Source organism: Echinococcus granulosus (genome assembly GCF_000524195.1).
Source record: "Echinococcus granulosus chromosome Unknown EG_S00009, whole genome shotgun sequence".
Taxonomy (NCBI): Eukaryota; Metazoa; Platyhelminthes; class Cestoda; order Cyclophyllidea; family Taeniidae; genus Echinococcus; species Echinococcus granulosus.
In genome coordinates, this window is record NW_020170389.1 from 1,504,758 (window position 1) to 1,522,093 (window position 17,336).

General features: G+C 39.1%; 3 protein-coding genes across 3 annotated transcripts in view; all 3 read left to right on the forward strand. All coding sequences in view use genetic code 11, as the record gives it.

Annotated features, from left to right (window-relative positions):
• Positions 1-1,739, forward strand: part of EGR_02175 (Neuropeptide Y receptor) — a gene marked incomplete at both ends in the record, with an annotated part of 5,909 nt that extends 4,170 nt beyond the window's left edge. The window contains one exon of the mRNA XM_024491424.1: positions 1,274-1,739. Within this exon, the coding sequence (XP_024354277.1) occupies positions 1,274-1,739 (466 nt within the window). The remainder of the gene's footprint in view (positions 1-1,273) is intronic.
• Positions 1,740-4,341: 2,602 nt separating this feature from the next.
• Positions 4,342-8,741, forward strand: EGR_02176 (hypothetical protein; the record flags this gene model as incomplete). The annotated part of the gene is made up of 8 exons (XM_024491425.1): positions 4,342-4,453; positions 4,513-4,640; positions 5,062-5,120; positions 5,225-5,322; positions 5,832-5,910; positions 6,745-6,940; positions 8,087-8,180; positions 8,389-8,741. 8 exons carry the CDS (start codon positions 4,342-4,344, stop codon positions 8,739-8,741), a joined length of 1,119 nt encoding a protein of 372 aa, XP_024354278.1.
• Positions 8,742-14,551: 5,810 nt separating this feature from the next.
• On the forward strand, positions 14,552-17,262 carry EGR_02177 (hypothetical protein; the record flags this gene model as incomplete). The annotated part of the gene is made up of 3 exons (XM_024491426.1): positions 14,552-14,725; positions 15,765-15,868; positions 17,151-17,262. The coding sequence occupies 3 exons, from the start codon at positions 14,552-14,554 to the stop codon at positions 17,260-17,262; spliced, it is 390 nt and encodes a 129-aa protein (XP_024354279.1).
• Between the last annotated feature and the right edge of the window lie 74 nt (positions 17,263-17,336).

Sequence of the window (17,336 nt, forward strand, 5' to 3'; positions counted from 1 at the left end):
CACCTACCAACCCAACTAGCGATGGGGGAAATTTCCTCTTCTACTCAATAAAATCAATTGTTGCTTCGATAATAAATGGTCGCGGTTATCAAAATATCACCAGATGCACATGGGGTGGCAAAGTCAAGATAAAATTCCATCTCTACCCTTAAATACTACTACAACTTATATTAAAGCAAAATTCACTTTCCGCAATCAGAAGGCAGTGTTGCCTTTTTAGCTGCTCTCATCATCAATCACTCTCCGCCTATTTCAAGCGAATCGGTGTATCCCTGTAGTAATTGCAAGGGTCCTACAGAAGAAACCCGAACAAAGTTTGTACATTCTTTTTTTGTTGAGATCAAAAGCCCCTCTCCTTAATTGCTACAACGTACTTGTAATGAAATGCGGAAAGTTGCCTTCTATAAAGTTGTTTCCGCAAAAGGCATTTTATTATGGCAGATTAAAAGCTGCTGGGAAACAACTGTTGATTTAGAATCAACGGTAAAAAATGCACTTCTGTGTTAGCCTAACTCGGTCTTGAATAGTAAGCATCGCAAGAGATTTGTAGGACTTGATATATACTTGGTCAATTAGGTATTCTAATATTCTCATTACCAACTCCGCGGAGGGAACTAATCTTTCCAAAGGTCATTCACGAAGCAATTTGCTGAAAATGTTTAGAATTTTGTTTATTTTATGGGAACATCCAACGGTACCATATGGTAATAAACCACTCTTAAATATCGTCAAAGCGACCAATGGCTTTCGGAATTATGAAATAAAATTTATTTTGACTATTTAATTCCTCATATTTCCTGCATCGAAATATTACGTATTTAATCATTGATATAAATTGACTCAATGAATACTTACAGGCCCACATTATTTGGAAATATAGTTTATATTTTGTAAAATTTATAAAGCATTGCATAACGGAGTTCATCGTTGATAGTTCGGCCAATTAGATGATCCACGTGATCAAAGATGCTACGTCGATCAGAGTGCCAGCGGTATTACCGTAACAATATTTCACACAGAGAAACGTTGTTTTTTGTGTAAAGAAACCATCTTATATGAGTTACTATCGCATGTCAATGAAATTTGATACAATGGGAAACAGTCACAAAAAATATCTTACAGGGGTGGCCTTTACGTACATAGGCAAAAGAACTTCCCAAAACATTGCCACTAAAGACCTAGCTTGGATATAATAAATATAGACCTGGTAGTCAAGAAATGAACCAAGTTTGCCTTTGACTCGACTAATGACCATCCATTCCTCTTCGCCTAGGATGCTCATAGCCATGGTGGTTGTGTTCGTGGTGTGTTGGATTCCACTGAATGCGCTGTCGATATACAGTGATATCAAGACCAACGACCCTAATTTCACATTGCCCTATTTCAACGCAATCTTCGTGACCTGCCATATTATCGCAATGAGCTCGGCCGTCTATAATCCTCTGCTTTACGCCTGGCTTAGTGAGACCTTCCGACGCAACCTGAGAACCCTCGTGCCACAATGGCGTGTAAAATCGGGTGCTGTTGGTGCCCTTGATGCCGCTACTGCTGTTGATGCTGCCGCAGAAGCGGTGCTAAGAACAAGCGGCGTAAACGATATCGACTTGGCACGTAAAAACATAGAGTCTCAAACATGTTCTGGTGATGGAGAAATGGAAGTTCTTCCGTATATTCAATTGCAGGAGACAGGTCGATCTGACCTGGGGGTGCAAAATGATCTCAAGAAGAGTGAACATTGAAGTTTTTTTTGTATCGTTGTGTAAACCTGGCTCTACCAAAGTTCTGTGCTGTATCGACGTTTTATAACACCTCTGGAAATATCGCCTGACTTTCAATTAATTGAATATCTTCAAGTGGATCTTTGAGGTCTGTGTAAATAGTGGTCGGTTGATGGGATTTACTCGAATCGCACATATTGTGCTAAAGTAAAAAATTGGGAGTATTTAGTAAGCGGTCAGGCTATTGTACATGTTTTTTTAGTTTGCCTACCTTTAGACCGGGATTCTGCTTGTTTTAAACTGGATTTTTAATATGAATTGGCAAGTTTCTCCTCCTCGATAGTTCTTGCGACGAAATGTGGAAGGCGAAATTGGCTCAGGCTTCATTTTACTCAATTAACCTGATAAGAAGCTAAGTGCTACTAAATAGCAATGTCATTTCCCTCGGCAAACAGTTTTTTGCCCTTAGGATTCTTATATCAATTCAGAAGGTGGAATAAATTAAACATAACAAGTTTTGCACTTCAAAAACTACTTCGAGTGTTATCTATGTTCGGTTTCGTCCCTCAGGTTTGGTCATTTATTTATAATAGAACTTTATTAAAAGTGGAATTATGGGAATAATTACAGTCTAATCGAAGCCTAGGATAATGGGCAGGACAACTGAACACCATTTAACAAAATGATACACAGAGATTGACATCTTTTATTAAATTTCATTGAATGAAAGAATACCGGCTTTTCGAAATCGCTCTACTGATTATTATGTCGGCAGTGTCAGATATATTTTAATTAATTATTCGCCATTATCCCCTTATACAAATTCGCATGCCCTTCCAAGCGGACAAACCGCAAAGTCACAAACTGTCTGTTTTACGGAATTTAAATTAACGAGGAAAAAATCCAAGAAGTCAGGATTTTAAGGCAAGAAGTTCGTTCATTAAAAATAAGGTACTCTTTAAATGAGCCATAATTGCAAAAAGCAACGACATTTCCGTATAATATTTTCTGATTAAGCTCTTTTGTAATTAGCAATTCCATTGGCCAGGATCTATGACAAACGATTTATACGGTGGCTGCATTGTTAAAAGGGACAGTGAACAACAACCTTCAAGGTCCTTTGATTACGTAACAATTGAGATACCCTTAAACTTCCTTTTTTATTCACGTCTTAGAAACAGTCTGAAGAAAAAATTCAATCTATAGATTCAAATAAACCAAACCTAACGTTTGCGCATACAAACGTCGATCTCTTTACCCATTAGCGTTGAATTAAGAAAATCCTAGAATATATTTAAATGATTGGCCTATTTTTGCGTTTTTGAAGCTTAGCGCCCCGAGTCTTTCCTAAGGAGGAAGGAAGATTTGACACTAGAACAGACTATGTGGTTCCCGGCGTACAGGAGGGCTGGCCGGCTACTAACATGGCTCAGAGGACATGCCGCCCAGCAAAAGTACAAAGGTGGAGCCTTAGCTGTCCGCAAGATTAAAACAAAGAGTAGGACAAACAATCAGAGTATTCTATAGACCTTCTTTTCTTTAAAAAGTCGTCCCCGACACTTCTTTGTTAACCTCCCGCTTCAGCCATCTTAACGTAATCGGCACTGTGGAAAAAACACCCGTCACCATCAAATTTGCCTGCAATTAAGAGGATATTTGATTGCAACGCCAGTGATTCATCCTGACGGTTCCACTGGATCTTAAGTTCCGTCCTCTTTGGGAACTGTATTGGGAAAGGGGAATATGCTGGCTATCTAGTGTGCCTATTGCTAGTCGTAAGAACATTGGTTTAAATAGAGTCGTTTAATAAGGAATGGAGTTAAAAATAGTTTTGGGGGGATAAGGTTTTGAGTCTATTAGTCCGTGCTACTTGGTTTTCACCTCAGTGCTGCCTAGCTATACCTACTTGGGTTCTATGCGGATAGTAGAAAGGTGGACGAGGTATCGCATGTTCACTTAATTGACATCTTCACCCAGGTACCCCAGACAGTTATGTACCAAACCTTTCAGATGGCTCTCGGCTAGTGTCGCTTTAGTTTTTGCTAACTTTCCTACAAAAAGCGGGACTGAGGTAATTACCGGAGGTCGATGTCGTTTTTAGCCATTCTAGTAGGGGTCATGACAGTTTCTCTTATCGGTAGTATATACTCTGCTTCCTTTTAGGTAAGGTTTAGCATTCAGGAATGAAAATCCTAGGGGTTGTCCATTAGGATCGGGCTCATTTTCCGTTGCCAGCGATGCAGCCCCCAGAGTCTTTCCAGAAGTTGGAAGAGGTCATAATACCAGAACAGTAAGTGCATTGACGACGTACAGAGGGGCTGTTGAGCTACTGACATGGTTTGACGGATATGCCACCCAGTGCAAGTACAAAGACGGCGCTATGAGTACCCCTTTAAACCAAAATAAAGAGTTAAAAGAATAATAAAATTATTACAGAAGCGGATATAATGAAGGGTCAGTTTAGTGGGGCTTTAAATTCAGCTAAAGAGGAAGAAAAAAAATGAGACTGTACTTTGTAAATTACCATTTTAGCATTCATTGCATTAAAGTTTTCTCCGCCCAAAGGTATATCTCGTATCTGATCAGTCTCAACTGTGCAGATGACTGTAAACAATGCTAGTTAATGATTACTCTCCGTAACGATCAAATACACTTAATGCTAATCTTCAAAAATTTCACTATCAACAAAGAAGAACCGAGAAGTTATTTAATCAGTAAAATACATGCTGCACAAAGTCAAAGTGTCCAAGGATCGTAGAACAAAAAAATCACTTGAAATGTAATTGCCATAAAGAATTTTTTATGATTGCAGTTCTTGAATGGAGAAAGCATTATGTTCCTTCACTGATTACAATCAGTGATGCTCATGCTTACTCGCATTTGAGTTCCACATTGAAAGATTTTCCGGAAATTCTCATGGAGGTATTCCTGCTATCAATGGATATCCATGACTAACCAGCTATGCTTAATATGTCCGAGCAGTAATGTTGCTGTTTACGGCTGAGTGGTAAAGCTTTTATCGACTTCCTGCCATAACTTATGTCCTTATTCATTTATTTTACGAAACCTACACTCGCCATGTAACTAAAGTCTTCCCCCGAACATGTATGGCTTTTGCATGTTTCTTAGTGTGTTGTGCGTCAAACATTACCACTGATAGGTCAAACGGCTAAAAAGCCTTTTGTTCTATTACTTAGCACGGTTTGCATTAGACTAATCTTGCAAAACACGCAAATGTTGGCCACAAATATTCGATTGAGCAATACTGTCTAATAATTTTACAATTCATTTGCTAAACCACTGAGTTCTGGAACTCCGGTTCCTCGACTAAATGTTTGATCAGCAGAAGAAATTTGCATCCAATGGGATTATTGAGAAATGGCTTAAAAATCCCCTTACAAAGTAAGCTTTAAAGTAGGTGGCTTATGCTCCAATTAACCATCACAATCCTTGGGTATGGTCAGCCGATCAGGATAGGAGAAATGCGGGTTTAATTATATTAATAGTTTGGAATGGATTAAGGAGCCTCAGTGCAAACCTAACTTGGCTGACCTACGTAGACCTCCTTTATCTTCAGAGTTGGCTCTTTATATACCCGTACAGTGTAAAGCTTAGTGTTCACTATGTCTAGTCATACTAGTGCAACAATTAACTCTATTCGGGGCTTGCATGCATGTTTGTGTCCTCCAGCATATCACGAAATGGCCATGGGTAGCAATCTGAACAACTTGTAGACAAACCTTAACGAATTTTATTGTCAAGTAGGTGGAAGTTTATGACGCCCTTCCCACAGATGGCGACCAGATGATGCCATTCACATACTCTGAAGTCCTACCTCAAGTACGCCTACAGTGATAGATCCTAGTGCTCACCTGAAACCAATCTTAGTCGATCTCTAATTGTCATTATTTGTTACGGAACGATGTCATCACAACTTCCTTTGATTCGGTGATTTGAATAAGTATTTAAAGTCCATTAAGTAAGTGGGCGTGTTATAAAAAGGAGTCTTAGATCGCGGGCAAAGCTATTTTTCTCATGATTCAACAGTTTTAAAATGCAGGAAATTTTGGAAATCTGGAAACAGGTTATTGTTTTCCTTATAAAACAATGTAGATGAGAGATTATATGTACCATGTGCTGATTTTTTAGGATGGAAAGTAAAAAAATTGCTGGCATTAAAAAAATACGCTAAGTAATATAATGACAGATTCCTTACCAACTTTGCAGAAGATTTTTCTCTTTGAAAATAGATTGGGATAGACACTGCGCCTCAAAGTTCAGTAACTCTGTGCTTAGCTAAGTTTAGATGCATAAAATTTACCAGCATAAGAGCTGCAATACATGTTTGGTTTAATGTACCTTTTAGGCTAGAGGCAGTCGGTAAATACGAACCATGTGATGGATCGGACGCCATTGCCTCCCACTTCATTTACCACTACTCCATAAAGCATGCCCTCTTCCAACTCCTCTGCCTGTTCCAAGGCTATGAAGGCTGTGGTGGAAACGAGAAACACCGAGCCTATTCCACAATATTTACGAGACGTGATAGCACATTTTACCTTTTTTAAGGAATAACCTTTGAACAGCAATGATTGCAATTATTATGAAATTGAGGGGTTCACCTAGTCTGACACATGTTATCTTATGCAGATAATTATGGGAATGTTTGCATTTTATCCTTTAATACAGATGAATAACTGGTAAAAGTGTTGTTAAGTTATTTAGATTAATCTTGGCCTGTTTTAATCTTATAGGGAACCAGACTAATATCAACGAGGCCCAAGATTTTAGATAGTACTTTTAGACGTAGCCGAATAATTGCTGACTGATTTACTTTGAACTTTATAACTAATGTACTTGTGGCGAATTCATTTCGAGAAATACGTAGAGTGTTTCAAGCACGTTTATTCTTAAAATGAGGATTTTGAGGAAAGTAAAAATTTTGCAGGAAAAAAATACTGCTTGTGCGGCAATTTGTTAGATTTCCACTGTAAGACACGAGGCCGTTATTAATATGTTTAATAAGAAAAAAAACAAACCTAGAGTCTTTTCTTGAGAAATCACTTGAAAAACAAATCATGACACACGGAGTCTTGTTTAAAGCCGGTAAATTTTTACTAGTTTTGCTGTTTTTTCCTGAGCGCATAAATCACATTCACCTTTTGGAATACTTGCATATCAAAATGCCCGTATACTTTACATTTTCCCGAATATCGCACAAAGTGAGAGTATATAAACGCACCCAGATTAACAGCCTTCCCCTGTCGTTAGTGGAAAATTTGTTCCACCCACAATGATCGCATCACCCATCGTTATTCTCTTCGTCATTGGTATGTGAAAGCGTTAATTTTTGGGTTTTACTAAAATTTAGATAGCGTAAAGTACACGTAAAATGGGTCAGTGTTTCGTAAATCAGATGTGAATATGGGAGATGGCATATTTCATTTATTTGGTTGTTATGTAATAAAGCCAATTTTGATACCTCAAGTGCATAGTTGTAATACACTAGTTGCCTGTTTTAACTCTCGGTTTTAGTAACGCGCCACTTGAGAGCTCCGCCATTGTACCTTCTCTACTCGCCCTCGACCCTGGGCCATGCCAAGAGCCCCCATCCCCTCTTGGTGGGGCTGCACACAGATTCTCCCATCCGTAGCACAAGCACTTTTCCGTCACGCTAAGGTGTATCACCCCGAGGTGGAAATCAGGAGAGTTGTTATGTAAGATCAGGTTCACTTTCCGCTGGCACCAATGTAGAGCCCCGGGTCGTCCCTGAAAACGAAAGGGGTCATAATACTCGGACATGACATGTAATGTCAACCTACAGAAGGGCTTGGAGGCTGCTGACATGGCCCGGAGACTATGTTGCTCGGGGGAGCCCCCATGTGGCACCTTACCAAAACTGAGAGCTAAAACAAAACCCAAATATTACAAAGCGACTTTATCAGTTTAGCATTCGTCTTTATACTTTTCCACCGTTATTGGACATTTCTGAGAGCTTTTAAAATTTAACCCGTCTCTTCTAGCCTACCCAACTACTGCTGCTGCCTCCACCTCTATCCAACACTGTCTCGTTTCTAACATATTCTTTTTCCAAAATAGTGCTGATAAGTTTGCAATGAAGATCTCTTATCACAGTTTTAAATAAAACAGATTAAAATGTGCATTATTTTTTGGTCGAATGCTTTAACGAGCGTTGTTGTAGTGACACTCTTCTTTGGGTCTAGTATGATGATGTTTAAATGGACTCTTTTGGGGCAATATTAAAGCCAACTAGAGTTTGCCTCTTGATTTAAAGTAAGAAATCACAATCGTCTCTATCTGTTACTTATTTTAAATAACCCGATTATGCTTACTGAAATGTACCTCAGCCCTTTATACCAAGCTTGAGGCAACTTTATAATCTTCTTATGATTAATGTCTACGTTTCTAAAAAAGAAGGACTGGTTTATATTTTGCTTTTTGGTATGACGTTTTAAAGCAACTGCGCAGTCTGCAATCAGCCTTGCACGTAAGCACTCATATGCAATTGTCAGATAATGCGAAATCGTAATGAATGCATATACAGCCATAATTAAGGTTCAAAATTAGATCATATGGACTGGATGTGCCTGAATAGCAGAATACTGGCTTGGAATAGTTGGCTCTATAATACTAGAGTGCACTTATTTAGATGCCAACTTTGTAAAAACTTTGTCCGCTGTTGAGCTTCCTTGGGAAAAAAGAAGTGAATTTTTATCAACACAGTATTCAGATGAACAAGCACGAACTGAGTTTTTTACTGAGGCTTCTAATGAAACCAATGTTTCTTCGACTCTTGAAATGCATCCTGAAAAGGAAAACTCTGATTCGTCAAAGTCAATACAAAATAAATCTGTCAGTAACTTGACAAGTTCTGGACTGGTGACCGAGTCGGTCGCAACGACTGTCTCTCCAGCAACAATGAAGGGGGAACATTTAAAAAGGAATACATCATTTTCTACCGAAAGGCATGAAGTTATGCTTACAAGCAAATCATCAAATTAGCTTGTATCCACTGTTGGAAGCACCGCCTCGAATACAGCCAAGGTGACAGAAAACTCAACTTTAAACGAGTGCTTTGGCCAATCATCAACCTCAAATCCGCCCACACTAAATTAATTTTAAAATGTAACAGAAAAGCCGTCTTCAGGCGGTAAAAATATTATGATACCTCCTCAGAAGGGGGCGAACGATTCGTTCAACCCCTTGGCCCATTACGTTGAGGCGAATCAGGTATGGCTTAGTGCTGACTTCTTCGAATCTAAAACGGTTTTTGATGAAATTTCGATTGATTCATGTCAATTTTTGGCCGACCAAATTAATCACCGCCTTCCAATTCGTGCCTCACGCAACCTACTGCATGAATTTGCGGTCCGCTATGACTTTGAGCACTTGAACGACCACCGATACACTGCCATCTAAAAACAAGTAAGCCACTCGACTTTATTATTAACTTTAATGGTTATACTTTTAACCTTTATGCCCATATGGTTTACTGGTCTTTTTCGTTTAATTAGTCACCACATGAAAAAAAAAACAATTCTGGAGGACAATTTTACTAAGTTCTTCTATTTAGGCAACATTAATTAAGCTAATCAAATGGCTTCTTCCGAATTTCTGTGGCATCTCTACACCTATATACCACTTGAGGACATTGGTAGCGTATTAAGACTTCCATGAAGACAAAAGAAGACAATACCAGGGCAGAATGCATATATTCGACACACAGTAGGGCTTGGGGCTACTGACACGGCTCGGAGACCAGCCCACCCGACAAAAGTACAATGTCAGAGCACCTAAGTGGCCCCTTTACCAACAGCGAGCGTTAAACAAGCAACCAAAGTACTACACTTATGTGGCTTGGGACAACTTACCTTCGACCACATGCTATGCATTTTAGCACATTGCTGATCGTCTAATTAAAGACTTCACCTTTTATTAAAAGCCTTCGGCTTGTCTCTACGCAAAGTAGAAATGTAAAATTTTCGTACATTACCTAATCAGATTCAAAAAGAATATACCAAAAACCCTACTGATTTAGTTGATGACCTGCTTGACCTCCTTTGACCCTGAAAGTGGTACTTCCTCTCCTCAACACTGTGAAGTTATAGGCACATTTGTGACTGGCTTCTGCCGTACTTTAAACCAACCGTGCGACCCGCAAAAATTTGCAAATGAAACCGTCCATTTATTACATTAAACCTTGTGCAAGCACATGAACTCCATCCCACTTTGCTCATGGTATGCAATATGCAATTAAAATAGTATAGAAAAGAAAACGGGTAAATGGGAAGTGAAAGACCGGGATGTGTGAAAACCCTTAACATTGGCACAAATTGTACGCATTGTCTTGATTGTGGCAAAGCGTGAAGACAAAGGTATATTTCTGCAGGGTTTTTAATCCTACTCAAAATAAAGTAAACCTGAAGCAAATACATGACTTTACTGTCCTTCTACCCCTAGCCAGATCATTCTACCTCTTTTGCAGCTGCAAGCTTGTGCGGAGTATTGATGCGGCATTCTTCAAGGGTTTTGCCTGTTAAATTGCTACTATTTTACCCAATTGTGCCTCTTCTTATTCCCTTTTCCTGCAGTCCTCGGAATTTATCAACTGCCTGTTTAGCTGAGAAAATAAACTCGTATTTAAGTTTAAAGCGACACCTTGACTGCCGTTATTCTCAGCGTTGATTAAAACAAATTAAACGAAATACAAAAATTTAAACAGAATATTTTATGATTAACTGCATATGTTTTTAGGGAGAAATTTCAAATTGTAAAAATTTAAGCAAACGTTGTCGGCATTTTATAGGTAAAGATGAAAAGAGATTGTTCATTGCAAATAAATGATCGCATAAAATGACTTCTCAAAATCAGTTAATGGTCAAAAGTATTTCTCGTGGTACTTTGAAGGGAAACATTTATTTGGAAATAATTCTAATGGGTCGGGAAGGGATTTTCCAACGACTTTTCGATAGCTGTAACAGATCTAAGTTCCGCTAAATTATGCAAAGCCTGACTATTCAAAAAAAGACTTGAGGTGCTATTGAAAGGTTTTATAGCGCCCAAAAACCCTTTTGAAAAAGGAAAAAGGCATAGTACTTGGCAGAATATGTATTGTTGACGCAAAGAATGGCTTTGGGTTACTGGGATGGCCCGGAGGCCAGATTGCCCGGCTATTGTACATTGGCGGAGACCCAAGTGCCCTTGTAACCAAAACATAGAATTTAAAAGTAGTTGAAGTGTTGCAGTTTAGACAGCTATTGTGGTTTGTCTCAACTTGTAGAGACCTGCTAGATTAATGCCAATTTTATACCCATATATTAGAAAGCGAAAGGTGCGTGAGTTCACAGTACCGCTTATTCAGTTCGGCATTTTTTTACTCTTATTTTTTCGTGCCATAAAATGCCTGTTAAATCTGATGTAATTGAAACGTCTTCACTTTACGGATTTCAACTTAGTTCAAAATTTGAAGAGGTTTCGCTTTAAAATTGAAGTCCAGCACTTGGAGTAGGTGCAAGAGCCGAAAGGTCTTTTAAGAAGCCAAGGTCTTCATCGATTTAACTCTAGTGATGTTTCATTCAAAGTTGCATTGTTCCATTACATATTCAGCGTAGTTGATAAAACAATCTGTTGACGCCTCCAGTATTTGCATTCCATTTATATTAACAGAGGATAACATAATTCAGTAAGTGCCAATTTGTTCTTTGCCTCATTCCCGTATCTTTAATTGCTTCGTTTTTGAGATTTTTTTGCTAACCAACTGAATTGTGATAGGTAATTGCTTTTGCATTAAAGCTTTATGCGAACATCTATACAGTTAATTAGACCCATAAGATTCACCACCCACTCTACATTTCCAAGACATGATTTCATACTCCGGAAACCATGCTCGATTTTCCTGTATTTGTGCATGTAATCTTGGTGATATCTACATACTTATATGATACGATTCTGACGTGGGTAAAAAAACTTCCAGTTGGTTGGTAGAGCATCCTAATATTCACGACAACACCACGCAAAGTCTCATACTGGAAGGATGACCCTTGAGAATACTTTCACTTTAGTCAAAATTGGAAGGCGATACCGCCTCACCTTCATCCTCACCCTTTGTACTAAGCTCATATTTCTTTTAGTTTTTATCATCTTTCCTTGAAATTCGCGCTAGATAATCGCATAATTGCATACGACGTGAAATGGAAGGTTAAAAATAAAAGGAAAGGGCCTTGGTCAGGGTTGAGCTTTTTGTTGATAGTGGCGTAACCTTTCGTAAGGGTTGAATCATAGGTTGTATGGAAGTATAGTACTCAACTAACCAATCCCGTCCTCCAAGTAGCTTCCTAAAGTCGGTTATTTTTTGTAACGAACCCCACGAACTTATCACGATGTAGAGAGCCATACACATGTCGTTCATGTTTACATCAGAACAGGTGATTAAAGGTTACTATAAAAACATTTCAGATTTAGGGGGTGATAATCGTGGTAAACTCCAATTAAGTTGATAAATTGTAACGAGCTCAATGTTAAATGGTCTCCATCTACTTTAAATGAAAACCGTATGGATGGCATTTGCTTTCCCTAAGAAAACCAAGCAACAAATTAATGAAGGCAACCCTTCCATAAGTATCTTTTGAGAACCTGCCTCTATCCTTAGAGGGCTATGAGATTGCCATATTACCAAGGGAATTTAGTATACCTAAGAAGAAGTTCAAAGGAAGTAACTTTTCGAGATATTTCTACTTATTTGTTGGGAAGTCAACAACATTTAAGAAAGACTTCAAGCTGATCATCTGCCATTGTGTTTGAATGACGAAGAAGCCTAATCATAATACAGTTAATTTCATCACATTTTAAGTTCGCAAGTCAGGTTTTGATAACACTCTTTAGGACATAATTTATGCAAATGCGACAATGGATTGAAAAGTAGTTAGATGAACTTCACCTTCAAAAAGTTCAAGCAATCCCACAACCTACAAACTTTGGGCATCATTATTTAGCAAACGTCAATACTTGTACTCCAAATTACGCAGATATTGTATAAATCGCGTTTGTCCAACTAAATCACATAAGTCACAGGAAGCCGGAGTTCGATGGATCTGGTAACTGGGGCAACACCCTTAACCGTTAAAGAAAATTTAATTTCTGGTTTCACATTGTTATTTGTTGTAATCCGTACAATAGCCTTTTTAGGCACTGCACTGATGTCTTTAACAAATTGGAGGAATTTTGCGCATAATAATCACAGAATGCAGTTTATTGTTTACCCAATAATTGCTCTAAAATCTATCATTTTTATTATCTTACTGCAAATAAATTAAGTGAAGTCTTCCCTGAAATCGTAAAAAGCCAAAATGTGGAAGAATATACATTGTAGTACCTTGATAACTTGCTTGGCTCTTCGCATAGGTTTTACGGGCACTTAAGGATCCGCTTTTGTGCTTTCGTCCCCTAGCCCTTCTGCACGTCGGCAATACATATTTCGTCCGAGTATTATATTTTATTTTAATTTCAGGGAAGACTCGGAGCTTTGCAATATTGCTTAAGTACAGAAGGGTTGGGAGGTGATTCGCATGGCTTGAAGATCATGCTGCGGAGCCAAAGCGCAACCTGCGAGGACTGAGGTACACCTCAGTTCAGCATACAATTAAGCAAAATATCAAATCACGGTCGATAATCTGAAAGCGATTGACAGGTGTAGGGTATTTAATGCTTCTCTAGATCAATTTTTTAACAAATGCGTGCTTTTATGTTAAGTATGCTAATATAAACACATACACCCTTTTTATTTTTGAGCTAAAAAGGAGGCCGACTAAATCACTCGCAAAATCCTGGAATTGCCATAAAGGCTTCTTTTTTTTCACACACACTGTACCTGGTTGTTCGCTTTACAAAAATGTAGGAAAATCTATTTGAGGAATGCAAAAGTGAGTGATGATATTTATTTCGAGCGAAAACGACGGACTATTTTTTGCATGCAGATGCAATTTCGCTTCTCCTTAAAATGCACTAGCAGAAAAAAATGTTTTTAGAAGCGGGCTTTATTAACATCGCAATTCAGTTTTATTTTTTACCGGTTCAGAGGCATGCCGAGCATTTATCTTCTATTCTTTATTTTTTATTATTTTTAAAAGGCTTCGAATAGGCAACAGTGTTGACAAAATCTTACACATATGAGGTGTTGTAACGCCTCGCCTTAGAGACATAATACTAGGGAAGAAATAGGGCTACTGGCATAGTATGGAGGCCATGCCTCCCAGCGGAAAAGGCGGCGCCTTAAGTGTCCGCGAGCTCATAACGAAGAGTTAATCATTTTAACTGGTTGACCACCAATGCATGATAATTTGCTGAAACTTACATCTTAAGGTGCTGTACCTGCCTTTGGACCCGAGCCTTTTGTCAAAAAACACTTTATCAGAAGTACTTAATGGATAGTTTTAGCGAAATTGCCTTCTACTTTCTGATTATAACGCTGTAAGACGATTTTCCATTTTCTCCAGAGCACAGTATTCTCATAACTTGGATGAGTTCATGGGAGAATTACCATGTTGAAATAAATTCAAGTACCCGTTCTTAGAGTTTATGAAGCAAGAGCGGCGACCGTCAGTGCATTTCAGAGCTTTAAATAGGTTTTCCATCACTCGTTTAAAGCTCTATATCCCGGTACGCAAACGGATTTACGGCAGTGGTCGGTTATAAGTATGAGACCATCTAGCCTACCTCTATCAAAGTTTCCAGTAATTTGGACTAATTTACTGTCAACTAAGGACAACGTAATGTCGTACTTGGTTACTCTGAGTAAAGTTAAAGAGTGGTAGTATATGAAAGACACGACGTCGTACAAAACTCAAACAAGGGACACGAATATGTATGCAGAACCAGTTTCGCCTATACTAAAGCCCAATGGTTTGGACGGTCAGGAAGTCGCCCTAATATGCCACAGCGAGAAAAGGTTAATATTTAAGTTTTGTTTGGTAAATTATTTTATGCATCTAGTAAACCTTTACACGTAATAGAAACCTTTGAGACTTCCTGAACCTTCTCTGAAGTCGTGGTAAGGAAACTAGTACGGAGGAAGATCTACCATTAGCCATCAAAAGGATTTAGCTGCTACAGACATGGCCTGATAACCACGTCACAAAGCAGAAATACACTTAACCAACATATTAAACCACTACATTAACCACTTTTGGTTTTAAGGGTCATTCTGGACGCCCATCTTGGTCAATTTACCGCATCGGCCACTACACCGTAGCCGGCGCACAGGCCAGAAACGCCAGTCACTAAATTTTTTGTGTGAAAATATGATTATTCTCAACGTTACCAATGCACCTCGACACTTCCATCAAGTCTGGAGACCAGACCTATTTTTGAACCGGGTTAATGGAAGAAGGATCTTTTGGCCTTGTACTGCTCAGGGCTGGGCAATGCTGCATATAACGAACACGTGTGCGCCACTGACTACCCCTTGGAACGTGTGTCCAAAAGCAGAGTCGGGTGACGAGAGAGCGAATTCGAGGCAACTTTGAGGCGCTATTATCTTACATCGACCCATCTTAGGCCCTGTGTCATCACTGTTGGTACTAACAGACCATTTATCTGAGTTACCTCTATCTTCTAAAGAGGTACACTTCGTTCAACTAAAACAATCATATAGTTACTGCACAGGGCTTCACGATTGAATTTCTTATGGCATTCGACCAAGTCTGCCTTAGGACTCGATGGCCCTCTTAGGAAACGTGAGGTTGAGGCAATTGATAAGGGTAGAATTCCCTAACTTTTCTGCTGGGAATCGAGGATTTAGTAGCCCGCGGCAGATACCCTCCTTAAATGTTACATCTTGAAATCCAGTCAATAAAGTCAGGACCAGGTTCCCCTCATGCTGTCACCAGTCCAACGTTCGGAGTAGTAAGATATACTATGAAGCTACAGGTTGCTGCAAGACAGAATAACAGCCCTCCAGGTCTGAGGCGCATGCACACTCATCAGTAGGATTAGGCAGCGTTCATGCTGGAACTCGATGCACATTACTAGCATAGTATTAACACCAGTCTCAATAAAAGTTGGAATTGCCTTGAAAGTAATTTAACTACTAGTTTGCTGGAAACAGTGCTATTCAATCTTACAGTAGCAAACAGGTTAGCGATGGACTTCGCATTTAACGGTCGATTAACATGGCGAAACTCTAAAACTTCTTTTTCGAGTGGTAGTAATTCTAAAAAAGAACGACATCTACATGTGAACCTGAAAAGCTCTATTAGTGGAGGGTCAACAAGCGAGCCCGGTCTTCGCTGTGGATGTAATAAGTCAAGGCAGTACACCAGTGCAGTTTCGCGAGACTCCCTGAAGGCGAAAGAAGACACAGTACTTGGGCAGAATATATATTCAGCGCAGAGGTGTCTGGGCTATTGGCATGGCCCGAAAGGACAGCCTAATTCAAATTACAAAGTACAAAGTGGCGCCTCACCAATACCGAGGGATAAACCACTGTCGTATTACACTAGAGCGCAAAAGGGCTGGAAGGCTACTGGTACGGTCCGAGATTCACATATGAGGGAAAGGACGCTTCCTGTAGAGACTGAAGCGCTCGAGTAAATAACCCTAATCAAACAAGGGATAAAATCAATACAGTACCTTCAAATAGGATATACCTAGGATGATAGACCTTGGAGTAGAGAACCATAACACAATCCTTCAGTATCTAAAATTAGCTTATACAATAAAATTCTTAGAGCATTAAGGAGAGATTATAACTCAATTTGGGAAAGCCAAGGTACTCCAATTCAAAGCGTATTCATCTATTATTTATTTAAAAAGCTGATTGAGTGCCATTTTACTATCCAAAACCCACTTCAATAGCTTTCATATATTTGGTTGACAGAAGTGTAGCGTCCCGAGACTCCCTAAAGACGAAAGAAGACGAAATGCTCGGGCAGAATATATATTCAGCACGGAGAAGGTGCCCGGGCTATTGGCATGTCCCAAAAGGCCAGCCCACCCAGCCGGGTACAAGGGGGCTCATTCAAAGTGCAGAAGTGGCGCCTCACCGGAACCGAGGGATAAACCACCATCGTATTACAGAAGAGTTAGACAACTTGTACTAATTGTGAATCCCGAAATTTTCCGTAATAAAAATTGGAGACTTTCAGTTTGTTTTCGACGTACATTTTGCAGATGCACATGGCTGGTATGGTGTCAAACTGAGCAAGCTAACCGCACGGTTTTTATATGACATCTTTTGGATACCAGCTGCAATAAGTTTACTAGGAAATAATGAGCCATAGACGTATGTGATTTGGTAATTATGCATCATGCGAAATGGCAAAATTTCTCCATGTGCTTATACGCCTAACTTTTGGCCTATCTGTCATTCGACAGGATTTGTCCCACTGATATTTTATATCATATTTTGAATTTCAGAATTTTACTATTGTCAGGCAGACTATTTGCATTTACAAGTGCCATTGGAATTTATCACAAAAACAGCACTATTATTTATCTTAATTCCCCTAATTCCTGTGGTTTCTTCTAAATGGCTTTAAATATTCTTTAAGTGCTGTAGTCGTTTGCTCTCTAATTTGGATCTGGTAGAGCACGCTTCGTCGT